The following is a 12903-nucleotide window of genomic DNA, read 5'->3' on the forward strand; positions in this document are numbered from 1 at the left end:
GGGGGGGGGGGGTCTCCCCCCCCAAATTAAAAAAAAAACTCACCAGATGTCACGTCGGGATCTGCACATAATCAGCGTCGTTTAAGAGAAATCGGAAAAAAAATCCGTTTCCTCTTAACGACGTATGACGTCACCACGCAAGTAGTCGAGGTAAAGGTTATGCGTGGTAAACGAATTCCGTTGTAACGCATGCGTGGTAAAGGCACGCGTTACAACGGAATTCGTTGGAACGTCATACATTCATAGCTAATCATGTTTATACTGCACTCGATTTAAGGATTTGCTGGGAATGAAAACAAAGAACTACTTGTTAGTGGAAACAATGTATTTGTTTCCCCACTGTCTCTCCGACCCATCGCAAAAGTCAAATACATACAGGCAAAAAAAAAAAAAAGCAGACTTTTCGAATTAATGTTCTTAAATAATTTTAATAATCATTTTGCTGCTGGAAAAACAAATATATCAATATAGACGTAAACATTGTTTTTCGTGGTCAAAATTTGTGTTAAGTCAGGACCAGAACTGCACTCTAACAATTGTTAAAGGCAGTCTAGGACCACAGTCATACGTTCAATAGGCAATGAAAACATGATAAATAGAGAAGAGTGCAAAAAGTTATCCGGAGTGTAAGAAATGTGCCTGTAAATGGAGGACTATTTTTGGTCATTGGCATGAAGCATCGTCATCTGCATCATCTTCAAACTCGCCTTGCTCGTCAGCAGTGGCATCTTGGTACTGCTGGTATTCTGAAACCAGGTCGTTCATGTTGCTCTCTGCTTCGGTAAACTCCATTTCATCCATTCCTTCACCGGTGTACCAGTGCAAGAAAGCCTTTCGTCTGAACATAGCAGTGAACTGCTCAGAGATTCGCTTGAAGAGCTCTTGGATAGCGGTGCTGTTGCCGATAAAGGTGGCAGCCATTTTGAGGCCTCGCGGCGGAATATCGCAGACTGCTGTTTTCACATTATTTGGGATCCACTCGACAAAGAAGCTACTGTTTTTGTTTTGCACGTTAAGCATTTGCTCGTCAACCTCCTTCATGGACATCCTCCCACGGAATATGGCTGCCACGGTCAGGTAGCGGCCGTGGCGCGGGTCACAGGCAGCCATCATGTTTTTGGCATCAAACATTTGCTGTGTCAATTCAGGCACAGTAAGGGCACGGTACTGTTGGCTACCACGACTGGTTAGCGGGGCAAACCCTGGCATAAAAAAGTGCAGACGAGGGAAAGGCACCATATTAACCGCCAACTTTCTCAGATCAGCGTTGAGCTGGCCTGGGAAGCGAAGGCAGGTTGTTACTCCACTCATAGTGGCGGAGACTAAATGATTGAGGTCCCCATAGGTAGGTGTGGTGAGCTTCAGTGTACGAAAGCATATGTCATACAAGGCCTCGTTGTCGATGCAATAGGTCTCATCGGTGTTCTCAACCAACTGGTGGACCGACAGGGTGGCATTGTATGGTTCCACCACAGTGTCAGATACTTTAGGAGAAGGCATCACACTAAAAGTGTTCATGATACGGTCCGGGTATTCCTCCCTGATTTTGCTGATTAATAGGGTTCCCATGCCAGAGCCTGTGCCACCACCAAGAGAATGGGTCAACTGGAAACCCTGCAGGCAGTCGCAGCTTTCAGATTCTTTTCTTACCACGTCCAACACAGAGTCCACTAGCTCAGCCCCTTCTGTATAGTGACCTTTGGCCCAATTATTTCCAGCACCGCTCTGACCTAAAAGGAAAGATAAATAAATATTTATATTGCTAAGCATTGACATGGGGAAGAAGCAAAACAAACGGAAAAAAACGCACAAGATTCCCAGGAGCCACTCTAGTCTATCCTCATCACTGAAACCAGGGAGGCATTAGAGCACAAAATGGAAACTGTGGGAGCAGACCCAAGCATCCTCCGTGATGACCCATGTTGGCGAATCTCTCAGTCAGCTTCTTTGAACACTGTTGGGTGGAAGGGGGTGGAAGACAGACCGCGGTAGGGTCCCTTAAGGAATGCGTAACAGTTGAGACAAACTTTGAATTCTGGAATACATAGCAGAGGACGCAGAAGGTAGGGCACGAAAAAACAACATCTCTGTGGTTGGGCTGCCTGAGCAGAGCAAGGGAAAAGGATATGGTCTCCTTCCTAGGCACCTGTTTGAGAGAGACTGTAGCATCCGCCAGCCTATTCCCCTTCTTTGCGCTGGAACATGTCCACCGGGTACAGACCCAGCATACAACCTCCAGAACCAAGATGCCACTGATCACATGGAGGTCAATGGATAAGAACATCCCTGCCTGAATACCCCACTGATCCCTGGTGATCTGGAAATAGTTTAGGGGGGGGGGTCTGTTAGCTACCTGTTATCACTGAACACTGAAAGGCGGAGGGGGGGGAAGAGAGCAAAAAGGTACATCTCTATTCTTCACATATCGGTGTGCCACCATGGGCACTTGGGAGCTTTGCTCCAAGGAGTGGGCCCTATACACAACCAAGTTCCTTGTGTTACTCTGTAACCATTTGTTGCTCTATTTGGTTTAGATGAAGGGGTCACTGCGCCACTATTTTGGGGTGGAACATGGGAAGCTTTTGCTGCGATCCAAGTACAAGTTGCTCAACTATGGAACACTGCATTCTTCCTGGATTTAGGGCTCCTGATACCAGACCTGCCCTACCATAATCTAATCATATGGCTCAAATGCCTTGGTACGGCACAGGATATAAGATCCTAATGTGGAATGCCCAAGGATTAACTCCATGGTGAACAGGTTGTTACTCCACTCATAGTGGCCGAGACCAAATGATTGAGTTCCCCATAGGTAGGAAGCAGAGGGGAGTCCATATTGCTCTGCTCCAGAAATCCCATCTAACTGCACAGGAAGGCACTGCTCGCCACAAGAGGTGGTGGGGACAACTTAACTACATCACCTAATCTGCCTTTGCGAGGGGTTCTCTCATATGGGTGTGACTAAGTGTACCCTTCCAGGTCTCAGGGAAGAAAATGGACAAGTTCACCCAGAGGACAGGGACTATTCCTTTCACTCCACTTTACCAGACGCGCTACCTCCAGAAAACTAAAATCACCACGCCCCCACCTCCCTACTTGCCAGCGATACCCCTCAGATGGATTTCTTTTTTACCAGCAGATGCTCGACCACCATTGGCAGACTGGAAAGAGTCGGGCATCGAGACACTGGGTGACCATTGCAAACATTTGAAGACCTGCGGCTCACAATTTACCGACTGGACAGTTTTTGCTATTTGAGGCACTCAATAAAACTTGGGGGGGGGGGGGGGGTGGCTTCGCTGAACCCAACTCACATAAGGGATGACACATAATGTGCACGACCTCGGGTAAACATAAAGCTATCACAAGCTTTAAGAAGCCACAGCATTCTGCACAGCCTATAAGGCACTGCATGGCCTCGGCCCAGGGAATTTCAAAGACAAGTTCAGATGTCCTTTACCGGGCAAGTCTACGTTCTAGTCTTGCCAGTCTGTAGAGAGTATCATCCTTTTCACAGCTCAAAATGGAATCGCCTGTCCTTAGAATTAAATAAAAAATGGTGACCTCCCTTATTCGGTACAGACGGCCTGAAACCTGGCTTTTTAGGCAAGATTAGTATTTCTGATCTAATGTTAGATTATATTCCTGGTGCAACACCAAGACTCCCCAGGGCAATTGTTTGCGCTTTATAAAAATATAAATAAAGGAAGTAAAGTATTAATCTGTAGACAGGTTGAACTATTAGAAGAGCACAGCCAAGCAGTAGGACTCAGGACAACGCTGGGCGACGTGTAACGTGCACGCCTCTGGACAGGCAAGCACGCCTCTGGACAGGCAAGCACGCCTCTGGACAGGCGATAGCAGCAACAAATCCGGTATGCCAGGAAAGTGTGACAAACTCGCTTCAGCAATCTACATTTTGTACATACCGAGTTTCTCTCAGTACCCACATGATAAACAGCAGTTCCCTTTAAACCGATTCATTCATGAAGCATTTCTCCTTTGAAGGGACTCGAATCAGGACAAACAAATTACAGCAAAACACAGACACAAGAAAGCAGCTGGGCAGTAAAATACAAAGCATACCAAAGACAAAGTTGTCGGGTCTAAAAATCTGGCCAAAGGGTCCCGATCTGACGGAATCCATGGTGCCGGGCTCCAGGTCCACCAGGACGGCTCGGGGCACGTACTTGTTACCTGCGGGAGGAACAGAGAGCATGGGTGAGAAGGGATAGAGACGGGACATTGACGCACCTGCACTGCGCGCGGCCAGCAAGGGCAGAGCCTTGGAATGTACCAACTAGACGCCTAGCGCATCGAAGCCGCATGCATTATTGAAGAAAAAACCTTTAGGTTTGTCTGGCAGTTCTTAATTTACCACGTCTGGTTGCAGTGACGGATACTGCCCCATGCTTGAAGGGCATCCTGATTTTGCACCACGTGACACTGATACAAGCCGCGGTGGAAAATGTAGCAACAAAGCAGTAAAATAAAAATAGCTACAAAAGTAACTTAGCAGACAATTTAGCAGCAATTGTCCACACATGCGGGTGCCATGAGCAGAGCCGCTTAACATGGCTTGGAAATATTAAAACCACGTTGTGGGATGAACTTATATAAAACCTCCTGCTAAAAAAAAGTGTCCGTTGGAATAAGCCTCAAATGAACGCCAAAGTCCATCCACACCTGCCAGCAAGCCTCTGAGCGACACTCAGCAAGCCCTGGCTGGGAGTGTGGGCTCAGATTTATGAGACAGGAAAATGTCGGCCTACAAGGAACGGGTATGGTCACAAACACTTTAAAAAAAATACAAAGAGGCCGAAGTCCAATAAAGAAGAAACACATTGACGATTAAAAAGGCATTAACCTCTAAAATGTTCTATTGCCTGTATATAGACCTCATTCTTTTAAAGACTTTAGTTTTTGGTATATGGTCTTAGTTGATAATGATTTTTATTCATCATATTTAGACCTATATTTATACTATTATAAGCTCTGTGATCTTTTGCTTCAGCTGTACTTGTCTTCAGGATAAAATTAAAAATATATATTAAAAAAAGGCAGATCTAGGGATGGGTGGTTTCTCGCTGCTCTGGCCAACAGCAGGCCGCATTTTTACCAGCATGCTGGCATGTGGAGGTAGGTTTGAAAGTTGAAATAAATTCTTCACAAGCTGTATTAAGTCATCCTCCAGTGTCATCAACCCTGGGCACTACAGGACTGAAAGTCAGGGGCGCCTAAGAGACTGGCAGATTTGTGGACCGGGTCATGTGGCCCCCTGGGGCAGGCGGCTGGGAGATGCTGGCCACCTTCCTCGTAGTGGAAGGCAACAAGGACCAGAACCAAGGCAGGATTCCCATCGCAGCACCGCTCTCACAGAGAGATGTGACCAAAAAACGAGCCTGCCTGAAATCCCTTTGCCACCTGAAAACCCTTTGCCATCTGAGCCTTCAAAGACAGCAGTTTTGGGGGACTGTGGCCAGTGAACCAAAAGCAGTCACTGGACAGAAGCAGTTCTGATGGGGGTGCAAAGTTGTTCACTAAGAGACATATGGATCAAGCCCTTTTCCCCGTTCGCAAACGGGCAGACTCTCAGAATCAGCCCGTTTGCGAACGGGAAAAGGCCTTTTGGGGTGTATCATCCCAAAAGGGCATCGTAAAATTTGTGATTCTTTATTTTGCGATTGCATTTAAGGAATTGCAAAGTGTGATTCCTTAAATGCGATGTAGAAAGCACCCAAGATGTGCGAATTTGGCATAAGAAATCGCAAATTACCACCAACTGACTGTTGGTGGTAATTGTGAATGGTTTGAAAAAAAGCACTTTTTTGCTTTTTTTCTTAGTGCCATGTGGCACACATACATGCTCTTAGGGCATGTATGTGCGCCACATGTGCACACATGCTCATTTCAGGGGTGCATCAGGGTATCCTTATGACAACCTTGCACCCTTGAAATTGCAGTCTCAATTTGTGATTCTCTAATTGCTAATCGCAAATTGAGAATGTCTTCCCATTCATTCCTGTGCCTCCTAGCCCATAGGAATGAATGGCAAGGTATTCCTTATTTGCAAATCTCAATTTGCGATTCGCAAATAAGGAATATGTAGGATTCGCTACATTTTTAGCAAAGCCTACATACATTGCATTTTGCGATTCTCTAAAAATCGAAATTTGGAGAATCGCAAAATGGTAGACTTGGGGGCATGTGTATAAAGAAACACTTGGCATTGAAGAGGAGAGGAACTGATTTCATGATCCATCTAGTGAGGAAATAGCTACATGAGAAAGTGCTTTTTTTTGCCAACCTTTATAAGTAGATCTGAGGAGAGGGGGAGTTTCAGAAACTGGCAAAATGTGTGTATTTATCAAGGAGAAATATTTAAGAAAAGCAGTAAGGGGTTAGAAAACCCACACAAACAAGTTGCTAGCTAGAAAACAGCCAGGCTTTCTAGGTGCAAGTGGGGGGGGGGGCAAACTTGTACAACGACCAGCTGTATGCAAGGTCCCCCCTCCTGCATTGAAATTCTATGGGTTTCCTTTGCCATGTTTTCTCTGGTGTGCACGATACCCCTTGTGGGAAAATGGAGCCAGGAATTAGGCACTTGCTGCTGGCCAAGTTTATATACCAATAAAACCCAATCACCCTTCTGATATCAATACATTAAGCACACATTAACTGGGGGGTAGCAGAAAAATAGGGAGCTAAACAGTGTATTAACAGTGTAGTATTTTATGACAGTCAGGAACACTATGGGCGGGCCAACAGGCGCTAGAAACTGTAAACAGGTTGACTCCCATAACCCATTTCTTGAGAATCTTGGCAACTTCTGAAGGATAACTAACACGACAGCTTCCTTTAGTAGAACAATCCAACCACAGCTTCATTTCATTCCTTGGTAAGGAGCACATGACTAGTTTGGAGAAAGCACTGCACGTGATTAGAAATACGCAGACGGGTTTATATTAGACAAATCCTTATGGCAAAAAAACTGAATAAAATTTAGATTATGCTTTGATTTCAGAAAGTTGGTAGAAAATGGAGCACTCGAGGGTCGCAGGTGTAACACAAACACCACATACAAAGTGGGCTGAAGACCGCGGCCAAAACAATTAAGCAATTCTGGGACAAATGCTTGCAAGGCCTGTATCAATGTTCACACACTAGGATAAACTTTAGTCAGACGACGCCCACAGTGCGCTGTTTAACTCACCATTATAGAGTACCTTCCTATAGAGTGTTCCAGGGCCGGCTCTAGGGCAGTGCGACTGGTGCGGCTGCACTGGGCGCTGACCTGAGGGAGGGGTACTGTGTTTAGCAATAGCTTATGATTATAAAGATGAGGTGCACTTTTGCCAGGTGGTTGTGAGAGAATGTGAGGAGGAGGTCATTGGGGCACCAAAAAGGATTGTCACACCGGGCCCCACCAGTGCTAAAGCCAGCCCTGGAGGGCCCCGATACTGAGCCACCCTCAGGGGAGGACCCCAGGTCTCCCTGTAGAATGCTACATAGCAGATTACATTCTGTCCTTGCTAGACCATTTTCATTGCACGGCATTCAAACATACCATATACAGGACTACAATCATTCCAGGACGTTCATTAAATTAGAACCGAAGACAGTGCAGCGCTCTACCTTGAGATTGTTACGAGAAGTCAGTGTTGAGATGCATTTGGTGGTCACATCAATTATATTACTGAGTTTCCACCATACTCATCTGCACGATTTGATGGGCAGTATGGTGATTTAGGGTTTATACAGTTAATTTTGTGAATGCCACATGGAGGTTTCCCTAGGAGGAGGTGCACTTCTTTCTCTGCAGCAGGACCTTCCACTGCTGTTTCTCTAGGTAGCAGGGTGGCTCATCAGCTGTGCCACCTTATCTTGAGTATTAACGAAGATAAGTGTAAAGGCGGTTGGTCAGCGAGTTAGATAAAGCAGGTTCTGAAGGTCAGCCACCGTCTGGCAGCAGAGAATTTAAGATAGCACAAACTGGCACATCTGTGTTCAGCAGAGCACATGACCCAACTTGGAGGCTAAGAACGGGGCAGAGAAGTCATCTGCATGGTAATGACCATGCACCCCTGCCCCAACAGTACTGTCTAACCCATGCTCATTTTATCAAAGGAAAACAGGAATCATGTGTGTGCATCATAACATAGGCCTGTCTCTCGGAGTGCAGTCTTGTTAGACCGGAAGGGACATTGAAAGTGCTAACCTCACAGTGGTGAAAAGATACTGCCTTTCCCCAGAGTTAAGCAGCATTATGTGGTGGTGGCAGCACACTATTTAGTGACCAGTGGGACTACGCGTCATTTTCCCCATCACTGGAGGGAGGCCTACTGGCTCACTCACTTAATACCGCACTGCTGTGTACTAAACTCACCCTTACCCTACATCAGTTTGGTGTATCGGGGTGCGCAGGTAATGAGTGGTGTACCTGGGCTGGGTGTAAGTGCGCATGTGCATGGTACGCTACAGGGGTAAAGGAGTACATGCTAAATGTAGGTGCTGTGCGTATGTGTGCCTGAGTGATACACTCATTGCACATGACTGATCCTTCATGTACTGTGTGTATGTGTGCCTGCGAATTGTACAGTGGCTGGAGAACCCTGGGTTCCATGGGTGAGTCCCAGGCCTGCACAGTGAAAGATAAGGGGGTGTAGGAATCCTCCAGACAGATTAGTGTTTTGCTGCATTCCTCTGAGCTGGGTGCACACACTGGTGAAGCAGGCTTCCCCTGTACACATCAAAGAGCTCTTCGATTCAGAGAGAGGTCACGAGGAAGGGGCCTGGTTACATCTCAGGAAAGAGAGCGTTTTAAGATTAAGAGTAGGGTTGAGGGCCTGGGCTAGCCTTTTGACCCGGCCGGACTGGCTGTAGTGGACACAAAGTTTTCCCAGTTGGCCGAAAGGGTGGGGGCCTGGTTTGTTACTGTGGGACAGTTTTGCAGCAGTGTTGCATTATAGGCCCCCTGTAACAGAAGCAGTTGTGCTTCTCGCCACCAAATCCCCATAGCTAGTGAATGTACTAGCACAGCAGGCTAGTGAAACAAAAAATACATTTCAGAAGGTGGGCCTTGCTCCGCAGGCGCGTTTAGCGGCTAGGGGTTGATTGACTTCAAGGTGTCAGAGCATGGTAGTATTTTGTAAAAATGCTACACAAATCTAAATATAATCCGTGAAACAGCTGTCCTCATTATGTTGACCTCGCTCCACAGAGGAATAACAGCTGAACCTCTTAACTTACCTTCAGAAACCCCACGGGCAAATCTGTACTTTAAATAAAACATGTGTGCGCGGGGGGGGGGGGGGGTGCTCATATGAGTGTCAGTGACATCAGGATCACTCATCCGAAGGCAATCAGTGCCGCCTACCAGAGGCCTCGTTGTAATAGACATTGATTCTCTCCAGCTGCAGCTCGCTGTCTCCGTGGTAGCTGCCGGTCGGATCGATGCCGTGTTCATCGCTGATCACTTCCCAGAACTGGAAGACAGACAGAAGGCAATTAGACAGCGCGCGAGGCCAGCATGTGTCACCCTCCCCAGAGACCAGCGTCAGCCAGCGGACCCACCAGATGACTCAGAGCCGGGGCTGGGCGGTGTCAGCCCCCCTGCCGCCCCCCAACCACCAAGACTTAGGCGTGGCCAGGCAGTATGGATCTTGGAACTACTGAAATGTGACCAACCATTCATCCACCCCTTCCCGCGAACCCACAAAGACCAAGGCGTGGCCGAGCACTACTGAGATTGGAATTACTACAATGTAGGTACACCCAGGGCCGGACTGGGAACCAAAACTGGCCCTGGCAAAGTGCTCAACCGGCCCCTCTTCCCCCCGGGGGGTTGTGGGTGCCGCCGAGCTCTTTGCTGGGGCTGGTTTTCAGCCGGGGGATTGCCCGGTGCCCGCTATGGCCAGTCCGGCCGTGGGCACACCTTCGCCCAATGGGCACAGACTGGTCAGTAAGGGACTTCATATCTCCCTACAATCACACTGGTTAAAATATATAAAATGATTTTAAAATATTTTAGAAGCAGGGCAGTAGGTGGGCTTAAGGAGAGGAATGAAGGGTACTTAAAACCAAACATTTTGTAAAATAATGTCAAGACCTTTAAAACAGATCAGTGTTTGTCTGCATGTAAAAATCCCAAGTTAAATCCGAAAAATACCAAACCAGAATTAAAGAATCTGTACGTAACTTTACTACAGAACACATTAGGGGATGTAGCACCCCAACAACACCCCCTGAAGCCACGCCCCAGTACATCCCACCCCGATCTGAGTGCCCAGCTGGTCCCTGTGTAATGACTAGATTACAACAACAACGGAAGAAACGGACCCCACCCAAAGTTCCTCTTCGGTGGGTGTCCTACGGTTACCGACTGTTCCACCCCACTTTCTTTCCTCGTCTCCGCTTTTGTTAAATTTAACAAACCTACACTAAAGCTCCCAGAACCCGTCAAGTCCCGGAGCTAGGGTGGTTGGCGGCACTGAAACACCTGCTAATGGACAACTGCGGGACTGGGTGGAAGAGGGGGGGGGGGGGGGTCAGGAACGTATTTTATTGGCCCACGAAGAAAAATGACTACATTTCTCGTCCCACATCCACAATTTGCAATGTGGTTTTCCGCGCACACCGTTTATACACGAGCACCTCATCACACAAAGGAACGTGTTACACGTGGGTGAAAATCACGCGCAAGAACAAACATTGTATTGGCATTTTATTATAGAGCTTTCGTGAAGCACAACTCGGTTTGAATCAGCCCGTCCCTCCCATCGTTTTCCCAGGTTTTGTATTTTTGGTGGGTGGTTAAGGGATACACTTGTACATCATGCTGCTGTAGCCTCTGTACTGGAATGCTAGCCGTGACCCGGGATTTCAGCTTCCTTTCTTCTATAACATTCACCAAAGTATTGGTTTTGGAGGTTTACTACCTTCGCTTAACACAAGAGGCTAAAAAACGCACATTTTATTCTGACATGAGGGGGCGGGCCTAATTCTGGAGTCAGCCACGTTACCTCCTTCACAGAAAATCTGCATTCTCCGCTGTGGAGCGCTACGTCCCCGCGAACCCACCTTGCTACCAGCGCCTCACCCGGCTTCTGTGCCAGCCTACCTCCCCGTTTTCACTCCGAAGGGCCACAACCTCCTGCTGTATCACTGGACACAGTGTCTTAAGACAGATGGGGGCGGCCGCACCCGGAGGGATCAGCTGTGCACAGCAGGTGGGCGCCACAAAGAGCCGCACCCATCACGGACATGAACTTCTCAGCTGTTTTAGTTATTAATACAGCATTTAAAACCTGATTTCCTGCCCCCGTTACTAGCTTGCACTTTTGTGGACCTTTCGGATCTGGTGGGTCGGCCGCTCTTTGCTGAGACGAATAACCCCACAAACACTAAGCGATCCATGGAGAAGTTTACCAAAAAATAAAAAAGGCAATATAATACATCACTGATGGGCCGTGATCTCAAATGGTGTGATGTGTGGTCTAATATCCACCTCTGATGCCCGCGTGGTGGAAAGTATACCCTTATGAACAGGTGTGTTTGATGGGTGTGGCTTGGAACACCTGCACTAGCTTTGCGCAAAAAAAAAAGGGGGGTCTGTCAGAAGGGGATGAGGGAGCCCCGACTCATATATATATATATAACCCATTCTATAACCATGACCCTCCTCTGGAGGATTGGGGACCCCCTGCGCTGCATGGGCTTGCGTTACGCCTCTAACCAGCGGATGGATACATTAAGCACCCCAGACTGCCCTCAAACACCCGCCTCTAAAAGGTAAAATATATTAAGATAGTCCATGTGTTTGTCAACCCGTCCCTCCCCGTACCTTGGCTCCGATCTGGTTGCCGCACTGGCCGGCCTGGAGGTGCACGATCTCCCGCATGGCTCTGCTGTGCGTCGGGGCGTGGGGCTGCGTCTTACCGGCTCGAGCCCAGGCTCTGGTCTGAGAAGCCGGCAGCTGGAGAGGGAGGAAAAGAGGGGAGCAGCGGGGCGTGGCCGTGCGTGAAGGGGCGGAGGAGCACGCCCCAACGCCCCCCGCCGCGCTCTTGATTAGCTGAATGACACAACTGACAAGAGGGGTGGGGTGGAATGAGGGAGGGAGGGAGGAAGGGGGCTGTCATCCTGCCAAGGATGTTATCGAGTGTCGGTAACAAAAGATGCAAGCATCAGCAAAAGCCGGGATTTCTCTCTTTTTGAATTATAAACTTAAAACCCAATAAATCACTTTCTCCACTTTTTTTGCGTGAAATGGGCAGGGACTGAGTTATTGCACGTTAATTTGAAAGAAAGAATAATAGCCTTTCTCAGCACTTGTAAACTAGTTTTAATTGGCAGTTCAGATGTTTGATTGGGTGAATGAGAATATGAATCCATGGGTGGATGGATGAATGCGTGAGTGCAAGGCGGCATGAATGAATGGATAACTGGATGAGTGCATGGGTGGCTACTGGCATGTTGGGGGCAGCAGGGTATTCTCCGGCCATTGCTGCTCATTCACATAGGAACACACCCATTAATCCATCCATTCTTCTAGTCACTTGCTCCTTAATAATGAATTGAATTTTTAAAGGACACTCTTACCCTAAGCGGTGTCTTAGTACAGCAGAATAGTGTCTGGCAGACAGTCTTTTATATGGGAAGAGTTTTTTCCCAAGATGATTGTAAAGAAGACCTATATGAGAAGGACGAGAGTTGCGATGCTTGGCAGCCAGTGAGCCAGATAGGGAAAAAAATGTTTTCCAAAAGAGTTTGACAATCAGAAGCTATCTGCAGAAAATCACAGGACCCAATATGAAAGGCAGGGAACAAACCGACTGTTGAGAGGCAGGATCCGTCCTGTGGAAGGTGCAAAGGCAGACACTATTGCTATTGAGCAAGGCACACTTA

The 12903-nt window shown here is 47.6% G+C and overlaps 1 protein-coding gene across 1 annotated transcript; it reads right to left on the reverse strand.

Annotated features, from left to right (window-relative positions):
• Positions 1-408: 408 nt before the first annotated feature.
• LOC144829170 (tubulin beta-2 chain) lies at positions 409-11966 on the reverse strand. The gene is made up of 4 exons (XM_078688036.1): positions 11843-11966; positions 9377-9485; positions 4087-4197; positions 409-1730 (listed from the first exon to the last, which is right to left on the reverse strand). The coding sequence occupies exons 1-4, from the start codon at positions 11897-11899 to the stop codon at positions 664-666; spliced, it is 1344 nt and encodes a 447-aa protein (XP_078544162.1). The 5' UTR covers positions 11900-11966; the 3' UTR covers positions 409-663.
• Positions 11967-12903: the final 937 nt, after the last annotated feature.

The sequence above is a fragment of the Lissotriton helveticus genome, chromosome 4_1 (genome assembly GCF_964261635.1).
Source record: "Lissotriton helveticus chromosome 4_1, aLisHel1.1, whole genome shotgun sequence".
In the NCBI taxonomy this organism is placed as follows: Eukaryota; Metazoa; Chordata; class Amphibia; order Caudata; family Salamandridae; genus Lissotriton; species Lissotriton helveticus.

Excerpts from the sequence above, each read along its gene's own strand:
- LOC144829170 (XM_078688036.1), bottom strand. The coding sequence starts at position 11,899 with ATGCGGGAGATCGTGCACCTCCAGGCCGGCCAGTGCGGCAACCAGATC. Across the intron at positions 9,486-11,842 it reads GCAACCAGATCGGAGCCAAG|TTCTGGGAAGTGATCAGCGA; the intron begins GTACGGGGAGGG and ends TCTGTCTTCCAG. Across the intron at positions 4,198-9,376 it reads CTATTACAACGAGGCCTCTG|GTAACAAGTACGTGCCCCGA; the intron begins GTAGGCGGCACT and ends TTCCTCCCGCAG.